We start from the raw sequence: 18,537 nt of genomic DNA, 5'->3' as shown, positions 1-18,537 counted from the left end.
TGCTGCCGGGCGAGGTTGTTTTTTTGCTACCGAAAGAAAACTTACTAATAAACTCAACTTTTTCCATGAATTTGCCTGATCCCCTTTTGTGACTATTTTTCCTGAATACAATTCAGTTCTTCCTTAGGCTTCAGATAATTGCTGAGAACTTTAACCCAGAAGATATTAGACTGTAAAGTTGGCGGGAGCCACTTAAGTTTAGTGGGAGAGGCTGATTATTACGTTCGGAGGGACCACTTCAACATGTCTTCTATCCTTCTGCCAAAATCCTCTCTTTATCACCACCAGTGCAGCTTCTAAACCTAAATCAGTGTTTTTTTTCAAACTTGGCTTTGGAATTCTGGGAGTTGGTCCCCGCATCTTAAATTTGCCAATTTCGAAAAATACTGCCTTAAATAAAGTTTCCATCTTCCACAAGTGTTATGAGTGCAGAACCACCTGCAGCCTCTGGATGGCGCCATGTGCTGACGAGTTCATAGCTGGTGGGTCTCCTTCACTTGCCAATACAAAAGTCCTTGAAGATGATTGCCAAGAGCTCTTCGGTGCCCACTTGGCCTGTCAGCCGCCCTAGTTGTCGCCGCGCCAGTCGCAGCTGCTCCGCAGCCAACACCAGATCCGTAAGCTGGTACTCAGCAAAGCATCCGAGGGCCTCCAAGCACTTCTGCAAGCTGAGCTGGTGACGTGCCTGCGTTGGACTGGGGGAACCAGTTCGGGGATCTCCGCACCTGCAGAGTGAGAACATTAAGATTTGCAGTTCTTAAGCAGATGATTTATCGGCATGTATGAATTATGCTGGGTTTGTTACCTGCATTCATAGGAAACGGGCAGCATCTGAGCATCTACAGTTGAGATACACAGAAGAATGCAATAGCAATAGCAATAGCAGTTAGACTTATATACCGCTTCATAGGGCTTTCAGCCCTCTCTAAGCGGTTTACAGAGTCAGCATATCGCCTCCATAGTCTGGGTCCTCATTTCACCCACCTCGGAAGGATGGAAGGCTGAGTCAACCTTGAGCCGGTGAGATTAGAACCGCTGAACTGCAGATAGTCAGCTGAAGTGGCCTGCAGTACTGCACCCTAACCACTGCGCCACCTCGGCTCAACAAGATGCAACATCAACAAGATGCAACATCTGATCAATATGTATAGGTAGTCTTTGACTTATGACCATAAGTGATCCAGAATTACAGTGATAAGTTGTGGTGGTCATTGATCAGGTCATCCATATGGCCATGCCTGATTTTGCAACCTGTTTTGCGGGGGTCATTAAGCAAACCCATTTTATTCAATGGGCGTCTTTTTTTGCCAGAAACTGGGAGTAAACACCAGAGATCGGCAAAAAACATTGAATATCACAGTGATAAATGTGAGCTGGTCATCAAAACATCCAAAATGCAATCACATTGGGCGGGGGGGGGGGGGCAGACAGTGACACTATTAGAACTCCAGAAGTGGGCAGGTCCATCATATCTTCTTGGGTTTGTTAGCCGCCCTGAGTCCCTCCGGGAATAGGGCAGCATATAAATGCAATAAACCTTTAATAAACCTTTAAACTTTCAAATGGTTGCTAAGTGACTGCTTGTTAAGCAAGGCCTACCTGTATGTACGCCTAACGTTGAAGGTTCTATCTCCAATTCCCAACAGCTTAAATTAAGATATTATCTCAGGTCACGTCCACACAACTTCTCTGATGTGCTCCACTCTCATCGTGGGGCCGGTATGAAATATTGCCCTTTATTCTGTAGCTATCACACTATTCCACTTACTACCATGTTTCCCTGAAAATAAGACCCCGCCTTATTTTATTTTATTTTTGCCACCAAAAAAAGGCACCAGGTCTTATTTTGGGGAGACGGTGTCCACTGACTCACCTCATTTGCGCGCGTTGCCCCCGGCCTCCCTTTCACTGTCACTTCTTCAGCAGCCAGCAAGGCTGATAAGGCTTTCCTGACGCCCTCTGCAGTTGATAACAGAGCTCTGGATTGATCTGGAACTCTGTTATCGGCTGCAGAGACCCTCGGTAAAGCCTTGCCAGCTGCAGAAGGAATGGGCTGGCAAGGCAGGGAGTCAGGGGGTGCGAGGCCTGGCTGCATCTGTCTGAAGGTAAGTAGTAGGGCAGCTCCAACCCCCCTAACTTAATTTTTTACCTTGGGGTAGGTTGTATTTTCAGGGAAAGATGATATGTACGCCCAACATGCCCAGGCTGCACCGTTCTCTGTACAGCATTCTAAGCAGGGGTGGGTTTCAACCGGTTCGCGGCGGTCCCTGCGAACCGGTTGGTCACCGAACCCGGAAGTAAGTAACTTCCGGGAACGGCGAAGGGCGCACCCGCCCACCCGCGGTCCTTACCCGGTTTTGACGAGTTCTGTGCTTCCACGCATGCGCAGGACGCATACAGCGCCTGCGCAATCGTCCAGGAGTAGCTGGAGCATTGCGCAGACGCTAGTACGCATGCGTGCACTGCGCGCGTGCACGAGGACGCCGCCGGCCCCGTTCCAACCAAACTGGTTGGAATGGGGCGAGAAACCCACCTCTGATTCTAAGGAACATGATTGGCAGTTCCCTCATGGGATGGTTCAGCCGCCGCCCAACATCATCCACCATGTAAAAAGTGCAGGTCATGGGGTTTTTAAACATACACTATATTGCCCAAAGTATTCGCTCACCTGCCTTTACTCGCATATGAACTTACTGTAAGTGACATCCCATTCCTAATCCATAGGGTTCAATATGACGTCGGTCCACCCTTTGCAGCTATAACAGCTTCAACTCTTCTGGGAAGACTGTCCACAAGGTTCAGGGTTAGGGTTAAGGTGTTTATGGGAATTTTTGACCATTCTTCCAGAAGCGCATTTGTGAGGTCCCACAATGATGTTGGACGAGTTCACGAGGCCTACCCCTTCGTGGCTGAGTTGCTGTCGTTCCCAAACACTTCCACGTTCTTATAATACAGTTGACTGTGGAATATTTAGGAGCGAGGAAATTTCACGACTGGATTTGTTGCACAGGTGGCATCCTATCACAGTTCCACGCTGGAGTTCACTGAGCTCCTGAGGGCGACCCATTCCTTCACCAAGGTTTGTAAAAACAGTCTGCATGCCTAGGTACTTGATTTTATACCCCTGTGGCCATGGAAGTGATTGGAACACCGGATTCTGATTATTTGGATGGGTGAGCGAATACTTTTGGCAATATAATGTATGTTACACATCCACCCTCAATTCTTCCCACTGCCTTTCCCCCCTCTGTTCTCACATGTGTGCCAGCTGTTCCTGCAATGCATTCAGGAAGGCCACAATCCCATCTCCAGTTCTGCAGGACAACAAGCAGGCAGGGCCTACACCAAGACTGTCGCAGGTCTTCAGGAGATCTGCTTGGTCTTCTTCTCCGAGTAGGTCCATTTTGTTCAGAACCAGAAGGTAAGGCTGCGTCTCATTTGACTCGCTGGCAGGCAGGACATCTACCATGGACGTAGTTAAGTGGCCAGGCTGTTCAGCTGCTACTTTCCCATCCAAAATGACCAGAACAAGGTCAGCATCGCAGACCCTACAAGGAAATAATTTTTTTTTTAAAAACCAAACCTTAATTCTCCCCTAAGCTACATCCTCAAGAATCGTCGTTCATTTCCTAATTATAAACTTCCGCTCTGAGAGGCATCTTAAGGTTTATTTTAAGAGACGTTCCCAATGAAAAGATGCAGATCATAAAGAAACTGAAGCTTTCCCCGTAATGCAGCCTTAATTAGTACACATATAAAAACAGGGTGGGAAGGAAAGGCGCTTAAGACATTCCTCTCTGGATTCCCCCCCTTCCTCTGTTTTGAACGTGATGATAGCCAGATGTTCTGTCTGGACCACATTTATCATGGCTCCAAACCGATGATTTTTCTCCTAAATCCTTCCCCTGCACTTTGCGCTAGGATAGCAAGCATCACTCCCTTTTCTTTGGTGGGTGTTTGAGGCCATGTCCAGTATGCTGGGGAGTTCTGAATCCACACATCTTGAATTTGCCAAGTTCGAAAAATACTGCCTTAAATAAAGCTCCCATCTTCTGGATGGGTGCATTCCGGCTACAGTACACTGTAGTTGCAGGTAATCCTCAACGTATGGCCACAATGGAGCCCAAAATTTCTGCTGTTGTTAAGTGAGATTTGTCCCATTTTGCAACTTTTCTTGTTGGAATTGTTAAGTGAATCACTGTTAAGTTAGTAACATGGTTGTTAAATGAATCTGGCTTCCCCATTGACTTTGCTTGTCAGAAGATCCCAAAAGGAGATCCCATGACTCTGGGACACTGCGACGGTCATACATGTGAATCAGTAACCAGTTGCCAAGCATCTGAATTTTGGTCACATGACCTTGGGGATGCGGCAAAGGTCGTAACTGTGAAAGATGGTCACAGATGACTTTTTTCAGTGCTGTTGTAACTTTGAACGGTCGCTAAACGAACTGTTGTAAGTCAAGGACTAGCTATAGTTGTACAGGTAGTCCTTAACGTATGATCACAATTGAGCCCAAAATTTCTGGGGGCTAAGCAAGGGGGCTATTAAGCGAGTTTTGCCCCATTTTACAGCCCTTTTGCCACAGTTCTTAAGCGAATCACTGCAGTTGTTAAACGAATCACGTGGGCATTAAGTGGATCTGCCTCCCCCACTGGCTTTGCTCATCGAAATCCCTCTGGGAAAGTTTCAAATGCTGATCAAACGACTCCTGGACAGTGCAACTGTCATAGAATAGAATAGAATAGAATAGAACAGAACAAGAACAGAAGAGTATTTTTCAGTGCTGTTGTATCTTCAAATGGCCACTAAATGAATGGTTGTAAGTTGAGGTCTACCTGTAATAAACACGTTTGCCTACAATGAAATTAAGTGCTGCAGGCAAACCAGACACCATTGCTTGAATTAACACAGTTAGAAATGCTAGTTTAATGTGTAGCAGTAAAAGGTGGTCTTCCTGGGAGGGATGGGGGGAGGGCAGGGACGAGTAGAAGATGAAGTCATGAAGAAACTTGCTTGCTGGATCTAAATCTATTTAATTTGGGACGTAGGCCAGATGTTTGCTTGTGCCTAACCACAGCAAAAGTGTTCTGACTTTAGCTTCCCCAAACCATGAAACAACTCCTTCTCCTGACAAAAAACCCTTTTTATTAAGTTACTGTGACTTCTGCTCATTCACATCTAGCAAAGTCTTTCAAGGGAGGATTTACAGTCACAGACCTTATCTGGCTTGAAGAGCTGACATATCGGCAAAACTTGGCAAGGACCTTGGAGAGTCATGAACAAATTAAGGGAACTAATTGCATTCTGGAAACACTCCCCTTTCACTCTTTTATTTCCTCTGGGAGGGCCATTCAACATCCATCTGTGGCTTTACTCCCAAATCGACAACTGTTCTTTAGCTGCTCCCTTCGTCTGGCCACTCTGCACATGTGTACACTGGGAACAGGCTCCAGCTGTTCATCTGCCTCACTTATGTCTGACTCTGAAGGCAGCTGATAACTGGCATGTGGCTCTGTCCCCCTCTCTGCCTCTGACACAGAGCCCTCATCAAAGCCCTCCCCAGACTCCAGGACTGGCCCAGGTTCCTCCCCAACCTCCCCACTGTCCGAATCTGGTGGGCCACAAGAAAAGCACACCTAGCTACCTGCTGGTTCAGCTGTGTCCCCATGAGGTTGCCTCCATCTCATACCCAGCCCATGAGACAGGAAGATTGGGAAGATTGTCCCTAATAGGAGTGTAGTTAAAGCAAGTTTTTTCTCCTCATTCTGACACACTCCAAAGGCAGCTTCAAGATGCATTAAGATCTATCAGGCTCTGTCAGGCATTACACTGGGGACTGCAATGATTGTGGATGGAGGCAAATCAAAGCAGGAAAGGGATGGATGAGTAGGGCAGCCAATTTCATGCCAGCACAGGTAGTGTTCAGCTTACAACCACTTGTTTAGCATGTGTATGATTTACTTTACAGCTGCGGTAATTCACTTTACAACCGTGGCAAAAAAAAAGGTTGCAAAATTGGGTGCAACTCATTTATTCCTAAACCTTGCTTAGTGATGGAAATTCTGATGCCAATTGTGGTTGTAAGTTGTGGATTATTTGTAAAGTTTTTTTTTTGCTTGCTCAAAGGATGGATGGATAGCATTCTTCCTCAGCAGAGGGGAAAGGCCTTTAAGACAACCACAATTAACCACGACTACTTAAGTGAAATATCTAGTTTATCTTTGACTTTTCATAGCTGCATAGCCAGGGGTGAAATCCAGCAGGTTGTGATAGGTTCTGGAGAACCGGTAGCGGAAATTTTGAGTAGTTCAGAAAACCAGCAAATGCCACCCCTGGCTGGCCCTAGAGTGGGGTAGGAATGGAGATTTTGCAGTATCCTTCCCTTGGAGTGGAATGGGAATAGGGATTTTGCAGTATCCTTCCCCTGGAGGGGATGGGAATGGAGCTTTTGCAGTATCCTTCCCCTGGAGTGGAATGGGAATGGAGATTTTGCAGTATCCTTCCCCTGGAGTGGAATGGGAATGGAGAGTCTGCAGTATCCTTCCCCTGCCATGCCCATCAAGCCACGCCCACCAAGCCACGCCCATAGAACTGGTACTAAAAAAAAATGAATTGCACCATTGCGCATAGCTGACCGCTATTGGATGTTCCCTCCTTACATTTCTATGTCCTATATTGTAATATTTACTGCATGGTAAAGGATGGCTCCCAATGTATAACCCCCTCCCATTCTGATCCTCCCCTTCCACAGTTCCTTTCACCTCTGACGAGCCCTGCTCACTCCTTCCATCTCAACCACATCTGTGGTCTCTCTCAGGCCTGCCGTGTCGCTCAGCACCACAGGGAATCCACCAATGTTCAAGGCAGTCTCTACCACATCTCGTGTGGTCCCTGCCACCGGAGATACTATAGCAGTTGGCTTTTGACCTAGAGAGAAAAGGTTGTATCAGTCAAGAAGGGGAAGAAAGACAGTGGGTGAATTCACATGATATTCTTAGCTCAGCTTAAGTTACAAAATTTAACCCACTTGCTCGGTTCATGCCATACAATGAACCATAATCTAATCCAGGCATCCCTAAACTTGACAAGTTTAAGACTTGTGGATTTCGATTCTAGAATTCCTCAGCCAGCCATGCTGGCTAGGAAATTTGGGGAGCTGAAATCCACAAGTCTTAAAGTTGCCAACTTTGGAGACCAATTGTCTGGATACGCCAACATTCTAAGCCAACACCCGGAACACAAGATAAAAAAAATTCTCTTTAGAGATCCAGTGATGTAGCAGTGTAACAATGTTGAACCAGGTCCAGTGAGATCCAGGTCTAATCCACCCTCATCTACCAAAGCTCATTGGGTGACTGTGAGCTGAGGTGGCGCAGTGGTTAAATGCAGCACTGCAGGCTACTTCAACTGACTGCAGTTCAGCAGTTCGGCTGTTCAAATCCCACTAGGCTCAAGGTTGACTCAGCCTTCCGTCCTTCCGAGGTGGGTAAAATGAGGACCCGGATTGTTGTTGGGGGCAATATGCTGACTCTGTAAACTGCTTAGAGAGGGCTGAAAGCCCTATGAAGCGGTATATAAGTCTAACTATTGCTACTGTAGGCCAGTCACTCTTTCTCAGCCCAGCTTCTGTCCCAAGATTGCAATGAGAAAAATTGGAGGAAAGGGCTATCGCTTAAACAAACTCCTAAAGCAGTGTTTCTCAACCTTGGCAACTTGAAGATGTCTGGACTTCAACTCCCAGAATTCCCCAGCCAGCAAATGCATTTGCTGGCTGGGGAATTCTGGGAGTTGAAGTCCAGACATCTTCAAGTTGCCAAGGTTGAGAAACCCTGTCCTAAAGAATGGGTATAATTCTAAGGAACAAATACATTCCCTGAAGCGCATTTTTTTCTGAGGCTGCTAGGTTTTAATTATCTTGGTTAAGCTACATAAACTAATCCAAGCCGTAAGTGCAAACTTTAACTTCCGAAAAACCCCTGTGGAGACTTTATGTGTGATTGTTGGAAATAAATACTCTATTATTCTGATTTGTTTTGCAGCATGCTCATTTCCTTCTAGATAGTTTCTTTTTTAATTTAAAATAACATTGGGGAAAAGATAAGCTGTGAGGGAATATCCACATATTGGGAATCCCAGCCATTAAGAGTTTCCTTAATCATAAGTGGTTGTCATAACATTAAAAAAAACTCCCAATATAGCTTAGAATCTCCCTTAAAGCTAATGGGTAAACATTTTTCTGAAGGACACTTGAAAATGTTTTCAGCGTCTGGAAACCACCTCCCTAAAACAATTTAAACAAATGAAAGCGAACACTCCTTGACTGTTTACAGAATAACACAAAGCAAAATTAAAACGAGTCTCCGCAAAAGGGCAAGAAGTAACAACAGGGAAAGGGCTTCACACGCTTTGGGTGAAAATACATTTGCTTTGCATAGTGTTGGTTTATTTGTGGTTTGGTAAATATTCTCATAGTGTAGTCATGTTGACCTTTAATATTCTGTCCAAATGAATCTTCCTCTGATGTGCAGCAGGGAGGATTACAGCTTCTTAAAAATACATTTCCTATCTGACAGCCTTTACCTGTCTATGATTTTTAATAATTCACTAGACCAGAGGTCTCCAAACTTGGCAACTTTAAGCCTGGTAGAACTCTCAAAAGAGCTGAGTAGCTCAAAGAATAAAAGTCAGTGTATTAAGCAGGATGTACCTGTAATGGAAGCAAGGATGGTTTGTAAAAGTAGAAAAGAATTAGAATACATAGAATATATAGAATAACAGAGTCAGAAGGAGCCAAGGTGGCGCAGTGGTTAAATGCAGCACTGCAGGCTACTCCAGCTGACTGCAGTTCTGCAGTTCGGCTGTTCAAATCTCACCGGCTCAGGGTTGACTCAGCATTCCATCCTTCCGAGGTGGGTAAAATGAGGACCCGGATTGTTGTTGGGGGGCAATATGCTGACTCTGTAAACCGCTTAGAGAGGGCTGAAAGCCCTATGAAGCGGTATATAAGTCTAACTGCTATTGCTATTGCTATTGCTACCTTGGAAGTCTTCTAGTCCAACTCCCTGCTCCGGCAGAAAACCCTATACTATTTCAGACTAATGGTTATCCAATCTCTTCTTTAAAATGTTCAATGTTGGAGCATTTACAACTTCTGGGGGCAAGTTGTTCTACTGATTCATTGTTCTAATTCAGTGTTTTTCAACCACTGTGCCGCGGCACACTAGTGTGCCGTGACATAGTGTAAGGTGTGCCGTGGGAAAAACACTTTATATATAGTCAATATAGGCACAGAGTTAAATTTTTTAAACATTTTCTAATGGTGGTGTGCCTCGTGATTTTTTTCATGAAAAAAGTGTGCCTTTGCACAAAAAAGGTTGAAAAACACTGTTCTAATTGTAAAGGAATTTCTCCTTGGTTCTAAGTTGCTTCTCTCCTTGATTAGTTTCTACCCATTGCTTCTTGTTCTACCCTCTTCTTGTTCTACCCTCAGGTGCTCTGGAGAATAGCTTGACTCCCTCTTCTCTATGGGAGCCCCTGAGACTCTGGAACACTGCTATCATGTCCCTCCTAGTCCTTCTTTTCATTACATTACACATACCAGCAACCATTCTTTATATGTTTTAGCCTCCAGTCTTCTAATCTTCTTTGTTGCTCTTCTATGCACTTTTTCTAGAGTCTCAGAGAAATACTGTGAATGGTATCAGTGTAAAATACCTTTAATGAGATGTCCTTTTCTTTTTGTTATTTCATGCTTTAACCATTGTTTTCTTAATAATTTCTTTTTTTTTTTAGTAGTTTTGTGTAACATTGCTAAAGCTATCTTAGGATTGCTCTTTGTTACTCCAAGGACAAAGTAGTGTTTTTAAAATGGACTTCCTTGTTATTGTTTTATTTCCTTGAATTCTTTCAGAGCAAATCGTAGTATTGTTAATAGTCTTAACAATATTATTTTCCTGGGGGAATCTCTTACATGTTCTATTATTGAACAAAATTAACAGATCGGAGGAAAGGACCCTGAACTCTTCACTAGAACAGATGACATACAACATATACAAAGATACAGATTTGAGTATTTAGAATGACTTCCATTGTTAAGAAGGGAAAGGGCAATTCAAACAAAATCGCAGCCTTGATATGCAATTCTGTCAGGGTTACATCAATTATGTAGTGTAGTATACTATTTCTGAAAAATTAGATTTTGTTTGCTTTTCAATGGCAAAAGGGTGTTATGGGATAATTCAGGCATTAAAACTGATTTAAAAAAAAGACGATTAGGAAGATTTAGATAGATGTTGTGATTTCTACTTTAGACCATAATATGGGGAAAAAAATGTTATGGTTGGTCACATAGAGCAGGCCATCACGCACTGGCCATGCCCACACCCAGTTTAGTGAAGAGGAAAAAAGTCCTGATAAGTCACATGACGCCACAGTGACGTGAATTTGACACTCCTGAAATAGACAGTCAGATGTTTAGAGAGGATTTGGCATTTTATCCAACTATCAACTCTTTCTGAAGGACCTGGGATAGGCAGCTGTTGTGGTTTGATGGTGTTAAAGGTACTATTGCAGCATGTAAGTTGTTCCACGTAATCCTGCCCTTTGCAATGGTCCAATGGGGATTTTGTCACTGCCAATGGTGTTCAAATGGTGCATCAGTTGTTTTAGAATTGCACCTATTATAATTGGTACTATCTTTGCTTTCTTCTGCCACAGTCGTTCTATTTGCAGGACTTTGTATTTTATGATTTTTTTCTCCAGTTCTTCCTCTCTTCTGCTCTCTCTAGGCCTGTGATGGTGAATCTATGGCAAGCTTGCCACAGGTGGCACACAGAGCCCTCCCTGCAGGCAGGTGAGCCATTGCCCCAGCTCAGATCCACCACGCATGTGCACGCACCTCCTGCCAGTCAGCTGATTTCCGGGTCTCTGCTGCACATGCGTGGGGAGGCAGGGAGCATGCGGGAGACACGCACGCATGTGCAAGGGATCACACGGGCATGTGTGGAGGGTATGGGGGTAGGGGGGCAGCGCCTCTCCACACCCCCTTTTTGCTCCCAGGAGGCTTCAGGGAGGCCTGCTAGGCTCAAAATGGGGTGCGGGGGGGTGTCACACACACATGCATGGGAGAGGGGGGGATCACGCACACATGCACATGGGAGAGGGGTACGCAAGGGGGGTGTCATTTGTTTTGTTCCGTTCTGTTTCAGTTTGTTCTGTTAATGAAATAATGGCAAAATCAACATTAAAACATGCCTTCATATGTTTAAAACAGGCTTCATCTCATCTGGTAACTATTCCTTTGTGTTGATGGTCTTAGATTTGTTGTTCAGGGTTTTGAGAAGGCTTCTCTTAAAAGGTGATTGATGAACCTTTTGGCAAATTCCTGAAAGACTCCCGCTTTCATCCCTTGACCACTCTCTGGCTACCCACCCACCGACTCCACCATTTCACATGCCCCCCCAGTGCTACTCACACAACTGGTTGAGAAGGCTGCTCTTCCCAGCATTAGCAGGTCCTGCAATGACTACATGGACCCCATCCCGCAGCCTCTGCCCACGGCGGCCATCTTGTAGATGCTCCCTCAGCTCCTTCTCCAAGCCCTTGACAGCATTTTCCACTATGGGGGAAAAAAAGACCATACTTGACCAGCCCTTCTTCCATCCCTGGCTTCTTTCCCTCCTTGCCATTCTTTTGGAGGACTAGGATCTTACAAGAAATCCTCTGGTTTCTTGCCTGGAGCTTGCGTCTATGGAAATTCTCAATCATCCAGGTCATGATTGTCCCAAAGGTGCTTTTCAAAAATCAACTGGACTTTCTTGGCGGTTTTGTTTCGTTTTCTTCCTTGAAGATGTTTTGCTCTTCATCCAAGGAGCTTCTTCGGTTCTGGCTGAATGGTGGAGAATTCCATATCCTACAGCCAGAACTCAAGAAGCTTCTTGGATGAGAAGTAAAATGCCTTCAAGGGGGAAAAAAAGAAAGTAAGTCCAGGTGCCTTTTGAAAAACACCTCTGGGATTTCCTGGGATGTGTTCCCCAAAAGGCAGCTTGGCCTCAGTGTGTTTCTAACAGCGATTTCCAAAGAAAACGAAAAGAACAATCACAGGGGTGTACAAGAACTGTAGCAGGTATGTGCAAGGAGTGATTTAAAAACACAAGGGGATGGCCACAACTGAGCTATTGAACTTCTGGTCATCTTTTATGTGTGTATGTCACGTAAATACCGTATTTTTCGGAGTATAAGACGCTCCGAAGTATAAGACGCACCTAGCTTTTGGGGAGGAAAACAGGGGGGGGGGGGAAATCTGCCTCTGCCTCCCAGGAATTTGCCTCCTGCAGCAAATAGCAAGTTTCACTATCAATTTCTGCAGGAGCCAATCATCAGCTGTTTCCGGCTGCAGGGATTGCCATAGCCTATTGCAGCTTCCGCAAGCCCCATTTTCCCCATTAGCTGCAAGGAGGTAAATTGCTGGGAGGCAGAGGCCAAAGGATGGGGGCTGGTGGGTGGGCGGGGCTACATTTGGTGTATAAAATGCACCCAAATTTTCACCCTCTCTTAGGGGGGAAAAGGTGCATCTTATACTCCGAATAATACGGTAGATGCTGCTTGGATTGTGCCTTTCTTGACCACACCCTGAGGACTCACCCGCCCCTCACCACCACCCCCAAGCAGACAGAAGACCCACCTTGAGCAAGGACATTATCCTCAATATTGTCATCTTCACTGAAGTCGATGTAGGCCTCCAGATGAGCCAGGGTCTGCAGAAGAAAAATACTCAGAACTATTTTTCTTCAGGGGGAAAGAGGAGGAGGGGGAGAAGGCTGCAGAGAAAGGATGTTTAAATATTTATGGAATATTTGATGATTGTTCCATATAAATGAGTAATAGTCTAATCTAATAAATGAGTCTGATAGTGCCTTTTCTGACGGGCTAATTCTATTTAAAAGGCATAAAGTTTTATGAGCTGGTATGACCTCCTACATCAGCTTAGACACTCAAAGCATGAAATGAGTATAGCAGCAGATAGGGCTGGAAAGGACCTTGAAGGTCTTCTAGTCCAACCCTCTGCCCAAGGCAGGAATCATTATATCATCCTGGAAAAATAGTTATCCACTCTTTTCTTGAAAACCTCCTACGATGGAGCCCTCTCAACTCCGGAAGGCAGGCTGTTCCACTGATAAATCGTACTAACTGTCAGAAAATTTCTCCTTAGTTATAGATTGCTTCTCTACTCATTAGTTTCCATCAGAGGTGAAATTCAGCAGGTTCTGACAGGCTCTGGAGAACCAATAGTGGAAATTTTGAGTAGTTCGGAGAACTGGCAAATGCCACTTCTGACTGGCCCCAGAGTGGGACTGGAATGAAGATTTTGCAATATCTTTCCTCCAGGAGTGGAGAGGGAATGGAGATTTTGCAGTATCCTTCTCCTGCCACGCCCATAGAACCAGTAGTAAAAAAGTTTGGATTTCACCATTTGTTTCCACCCATTGCTTCTTGTCTTGCCCTCAGGTGCTTTGGAAAATTGTGGCAGCCCCTTAAATATTGGAACACAGCTACCATGTCATTCCTAGTTGTTCTTTTCATTAAACTAGACATACCCAATTCCAGCAACCGTACTTTAAATGTTTTAGCCTCTGGTCCCCTAATCATCTTTGTTGCTCTTCTCTGCACTCTTCCTAGAGTCTCAACATATTTGGATGCAGCATTTCAAGTGTGGCCTTACTAAAGCATTATAAAGTGGTATTAACACTTCATGTGATCTTGATTCTATCCCTCTGTTAATGCAGCCTAGAAGTGTGCTAGCTTTTTTGGCAGCTGCAGCACACAAGTGGCTCATATTTTAAGTAAGCTATGCTAAGTTTGCTTATAGGTTTTCTCAATTGCAATGCATGCAAAGTTGGACAATAAGAAAGGCTGAGTGCCAAAGAATTGAGGCCTTTGAACTATGGTGCTGGAGAAGACTCCCGTGAGTCCATTGGACTGCAAGGGATTCAAACCGGTCAGTCCTAGAGGAGATCAACCCGGTCTGCTCTTTAGAAGGCCAGATCCTGAAGAGGAAACTCAAATACTCTGACCACCTAATGAGAAGGAAGGAATCACTGGAGAAGAGCCTAATGCTGGGAACGACTGAGGGCAAGAGAAGAAGGGGACGACAGAGAATGAGGTGGCTGGATGGAGTCACCGTATCAGTCGGCCTGAGCTTAAATGGACTCCAGAGGATGGTAGAAGACAGGAAGGCCAGGAGGAATGTTGTCCATGGGGTCATGATGGGTCGGACACGAGTTTGCAACTAACAACAACAATGATTAGCTCCTGGTTGTGTGGCTGGCTGGAGTAATTCATGCATCTTTTGGAGAGCACATGCTTATGACTCTTAATTAATTTATCTTTTCTTTATTTTATTTTTTTGCTTTTTCCCCCCTTTTATTTGTTTAAATTTTATTTTCCATTTTCATAACATACAATCACATGTATACTATACTTAGCCAGTATCCTATAGCATTAAATAGTAATTACAACAGTTCCTCTTGTCACATGCTTATGACTCTTAAAGGGTGAAGGCAAAATTCATGTCCTCCCTCCCATGAAAAGAACAAATTTGGACCTTAGGTTTCTGAAGAACTAAAGGTAGTCCTTGACTTACAATTCATTTCGTGACTGTTCAAAGTTAAGATGGCATTGAAAAATGTGACTTATTACCATTTTCCATAGTTATGACCTTTTCAACATCCCCATCGTCACGTGATCAAAATTCAGAAGCTTGGCAACTGGTTCATATTTATGACGGTTGCAGTATCCCAGAGCCATGTGATCACCTTTTGCAACTTTCTGACCAGCAAAGTCAATGGGGAAGCCAGATTCACTTAACAACCAGGTTACTTGTCAGGCCTGCAGTTATATCCCTTTTAGGATCTTTGGCCTGCCACACTCTCTCTTATTTCATTATGCTGTTTCATTAGTGTAGTAGTTGGGAGGGGGGAATAGAAAGGAGTAGAATTGTGGAATGTGTTGTTGTCATTCTTTTCTAGAAGTCCAAGGTCATCTTTTGTCTCTGTACCTCTGCACCTGACCGGAATCAGCTGGGTGGAGATTCCAGCATGGAAGAAGAAGATTGGATCATGTGATGGATTTGTGGGTGTGGAGACAAGATCATGAACTTTCAACTGGATGGGAATCCGATGTAACTTCCAGAATTAGCAGATGTGCTAAGATATCTGACTTATTAAATTGGAACTTTAAGGATCATTTTGCCTTGGACTCTGATTTAATTCTGCACGATACTTGCAACACTAACATTACTAACTTATCAACTGCAGTGATCCACTTAATAACTGTCATCAAAATGTCAAAAAAGAAAGGTCATAAAATAGAGCAAATATCTCACTTAACATAAATTTTGGGCGCAATTGTGGTCGTAAGTCGAGGACTACCAGTATTGTGCAGTGATTTCCATTCCATTTCTGAGCAATGTTTGGAGAAATGTGGTAACATCAGACAGGCTTGGCCCATGCCAGCTATTGATTGATCTCACTCCTTTCTTCTTAACTACTAACAAACAACTACCACAGAGAATCCAAAATAACATCAAAAAGAGAAATTAAAATCAATGCACACCTTGCCAACAGTTAAAAGCCTGAGGAACTAAAATGGGGTTTTTTTGGGCTGTCTTTTTAAAAGCAGGCAGAGTGAGAACAAAATGAGATCTCTCTCATACTTGCCAGATTTTTTTTTTTAAAAAAAGGCCTGCTCTGCAAATGTTAGCATCTGGACAGGTTCAGAGGTTGCAATGGACCAATAGAGCATTTTGGAACATTTAAAAAAAATGGGAGAGGCTGAGAGATTTATGAGGGAGATGTTTGTGTGAACTGAGTACATGCGCTGTGCTATGGCAGTTTGTTTATTCGCAGCTGATTGGGTTTGAACAAGACATTTAACCATAAATGGGGACTGGAGCCTCATAGCTAGGAAAGCACCGTCCAGTTTGTTTGTTTGTTTGTTTGTTTACACTGACCTTTATTATTTTTACTAATAACTCAGGGCAGTAAATAATATCCAACACACCTTCCTCCTATTTCCCTCACAACAACCCTGTGAGTAAGTTGGGTTGAGAGAGAGTGACTGGCCCAAAGTCACCCAGCTGGCTGGCTTTTATGCTTAAAACAGGACTTGAACTCAGGGTCTCCATTTTCTAGTCTGCTGCTTTAACCACCTGAAGTCAAGATTGCCAAAAAAAAGGCTATCATACTCTGGCCATGTCATGACTTGAAAAGTCAATCATGTTTATGACCATTGCAGCATCTCTGTGGTCACGTGATCAAAATTCAGATGCTTGGCAATTGGCATGTATTTACGACAGTTGCAGTATCCCAGGTTCATTAGATCACAATTAGAGAGCTGAGGTGGCGCAGTGGTTAAATGCAGCACTGCAGGCTACTTCAGCTGACTGCAGTTCTGCAGTTCGGCTGTTCAAATCTCACCGGCTCAAGGTTGACTCAGCCTTCCATCCTTCCAAGATGGGTAAAATGAGGATCCGGATTGTTGGGGGCAATATGCTGACTCTGTAAACCGCTTAGAGAGGGCTGAAAGCCCTATGAAGCGGTATATAAGTCTAACTGCAATTGCTATGAAACCTTCCAGGGGTGGGATTCAAAAATTTTAGCAACTGGTTTTTTGCTTAGTTGCTGGGTAGGCGTGGCCATGGTGGGCGTGGCCTACTCACCCTCCTGCATCACAGCAGAGGAGGGGGCATTTTCGCCCTCCCCAGGCTCCGGAGGGTTTTCTCGAGTCTCCAGGAGGGCGAAAACGGCCTCCCATGGGCTCTGGGGGCTGATTTCCAGACTTCCAAAAGGCCTGTTTTTCACCCTCCCAGAGCCTCTGCACTTACCTAGCATCCAAAACTGGCTGTGTGGAGACTCCTGGGAAGGGAGAGGAGGACCAGTCAGTCCTTGCAACTATCACTTTGGTGAACCAGATGTAAAATTAACATCTGGTTCACCTGAACCGGTCCGTACCGGCTGAATCCCACTCCTGCAACCTTCTGACAAGCAAAATCAATGGAGAAGTCAAATTCATTTAACAACCCGTGTTACTAATTTAACAACTGCAGGGATTCACTTAACAACTATGGCAATGAAGGTTGTAAAATGGGGGCAAAACTCATTTAACTGTCTTGGTTAGCAATGGAAATTTTGGGCTCAGTTGTGGTTGTAAGTCAAGGACTGCCTGTATTGATCATCGTTTTTATATTTCTGTTTTTACTACATTGTAAGCCACCCGGAGCAGTGGTGGGTTTCAATTTTTTTAGAACCTCTTCTGTAGGTGTGGCCTGCTTTGTGGGAGTGGCTTGCCGGCCATGTGACCGGGTGAGAGTGGCCAACTTGTAAAATGCTGTGAAACTCACTTAACAATGCTCTTGCTTAGCAACCAAAATGTTGGCTCAGAAACTCTGGCATTTGAAGCATGCAAGTCTTAAAACTGTCAAGTTACAGGACCCTTGCACCCCTAACCCTTTAAAAAAAAAACCAGGGGTGTTCAAACTTGACAGCTTTAAGACTTGTGGACTTCAACTCCCAGAATTCCTCCTCTCGCTCTTCATCTTGATGATATGCAGACGGGCGGAGGGAGGGAGCTGGAACCAGTTCTAAACGGCACTGTAGATTTGTGGAACCTCTTCTATAGAAGAGGTTAGAACTGGCAGGAACCCACTCCTGACCCAGAGGAGCTTTGAATACGGACAGCATATAAATTTAAGACACAGATAAAATGAGATGCTCCGGTTTCTAAAACTTCTAAACACACGCATACACTCAGCCTTGCTCCTTGCCTTTGTGAGGGTGTCAGTCCAGCGCTGATAGAGCTGACCCAATTCCCCGTCCATCTGACGTAAGGCCTGCCGACGCTGGCCTTCCGTCTCCGCATGAATCAGGTCTCCTAGGCCTTCAGCAGCCGTCAGGTCTAGCTTGCCATTCTGGAAGGCCCGTTTGGTGAATTCTCCAGGTTCAGCAAAGCGCAGCTCAGGAAGTACACCTGAAATCAGGAAGAGACTCCCCACTGGGATCCTTTACTGCTTCCCTAGCAAAGAGATAACCTTCCCTTGCAGAATGGTTGGGAAAGAAGGATTAGCCAGAATATTGAAAGACTCACCCAAAGCATTCAAGACGCCGCTCACCACAGCTGGGCCACCATGCACATGGAACTCAACACTAGGTTTTAGGTTTAGGTTTTTTTTAGGTTTTATTGGGATTTATATGCCGCCCTTTTCCCTGAGGGGACTCAGGGCGGCTTACAACCACAGGGGAGGGGAAGTGCAAGGTCAAAACAAAACAATTGGTGAACAAAAGAAAATTAATAAAACACAACTTTCATTCAGCAATCAAACACTCGGGCGGGTGATTGGAAACCTATTCCCAGGCCTGCTGGGAGAGCCAGATCTTGAGGGCTGCGCGGAAGGTCTGGATCGTGGTGAGGGTGCGGATCTCCATGGGGAGCTCGTTCCATAGGGTCGGGGCAGCAACAGAGAAGGCTCTCCTCCGTGTG

The 18,537-nt window shown here is 44.7% G+C and overlaps 1 protein-coding gene across 1 annotated transcript in view; it reads right to left on the bottom strand.

Annotated features, from left to right (window-relative positions):
• The window catches only part of GTPBP3 (GTP binding protein 3, mitochondrial), a 33,327-nt gene continuing 14,790 nt past the window's right edge, over window positions 1-18,537 (bottom strand). Inside the window, exons 4-10 of the mRNA XM_087702287.1 lie at window positions 18,145-18,206; window positions 17,825-18,027; window positions 12,686-12,758; window positions 11,477-11,620; window positions 6,765-6,930; window positions 3,258-3,548; window positions 1-725 (exon numbers count right to left, since the gene is read on the bottom strand). Coding sequence (XP_087558413.1) covers window positions 494-725; window positions 3,258-3,548; window positions 6,765-6,930; window positions 11,477-11,620; window positions 12,686-12,758; window positions 17,825-18,027; window positions 18,145-18,206 — 1,171 coding nt within the window. The 3' untranslated portion in view covers window positions 1-493. The remainder of the gene's footprint in view (window positions 726-3,257; window positions 3,549-6,764; window positions 6,931-11,476; window positions 11,621-12,685; window positions 12,759-17,824; window positions 18,028-18,144; window positions 18,207-18,537) is intronic.

The sequence above is a fragment of the Thamnophis sirtalis genome, unplaced genomic scaffold (genome assembly GCF_051295495.1).
Source record: "Thamnophis sirtalis isolate CommonGarterSnake01/CBP01778 unplaced genomic scaffold, rThaSir2_p1.2 scaffold_1, whole genome shotgun sequence".
Taxonomy (NCBI): Eukaryota; Metazoa; Chordata; class Lepidosauria; order Squamata; family Natricidae; genus Thamnophis; species Thamnophis sirtalis.
This window is presented reverse-complemented; position numbering and strand designations above follow the sequence as displayed.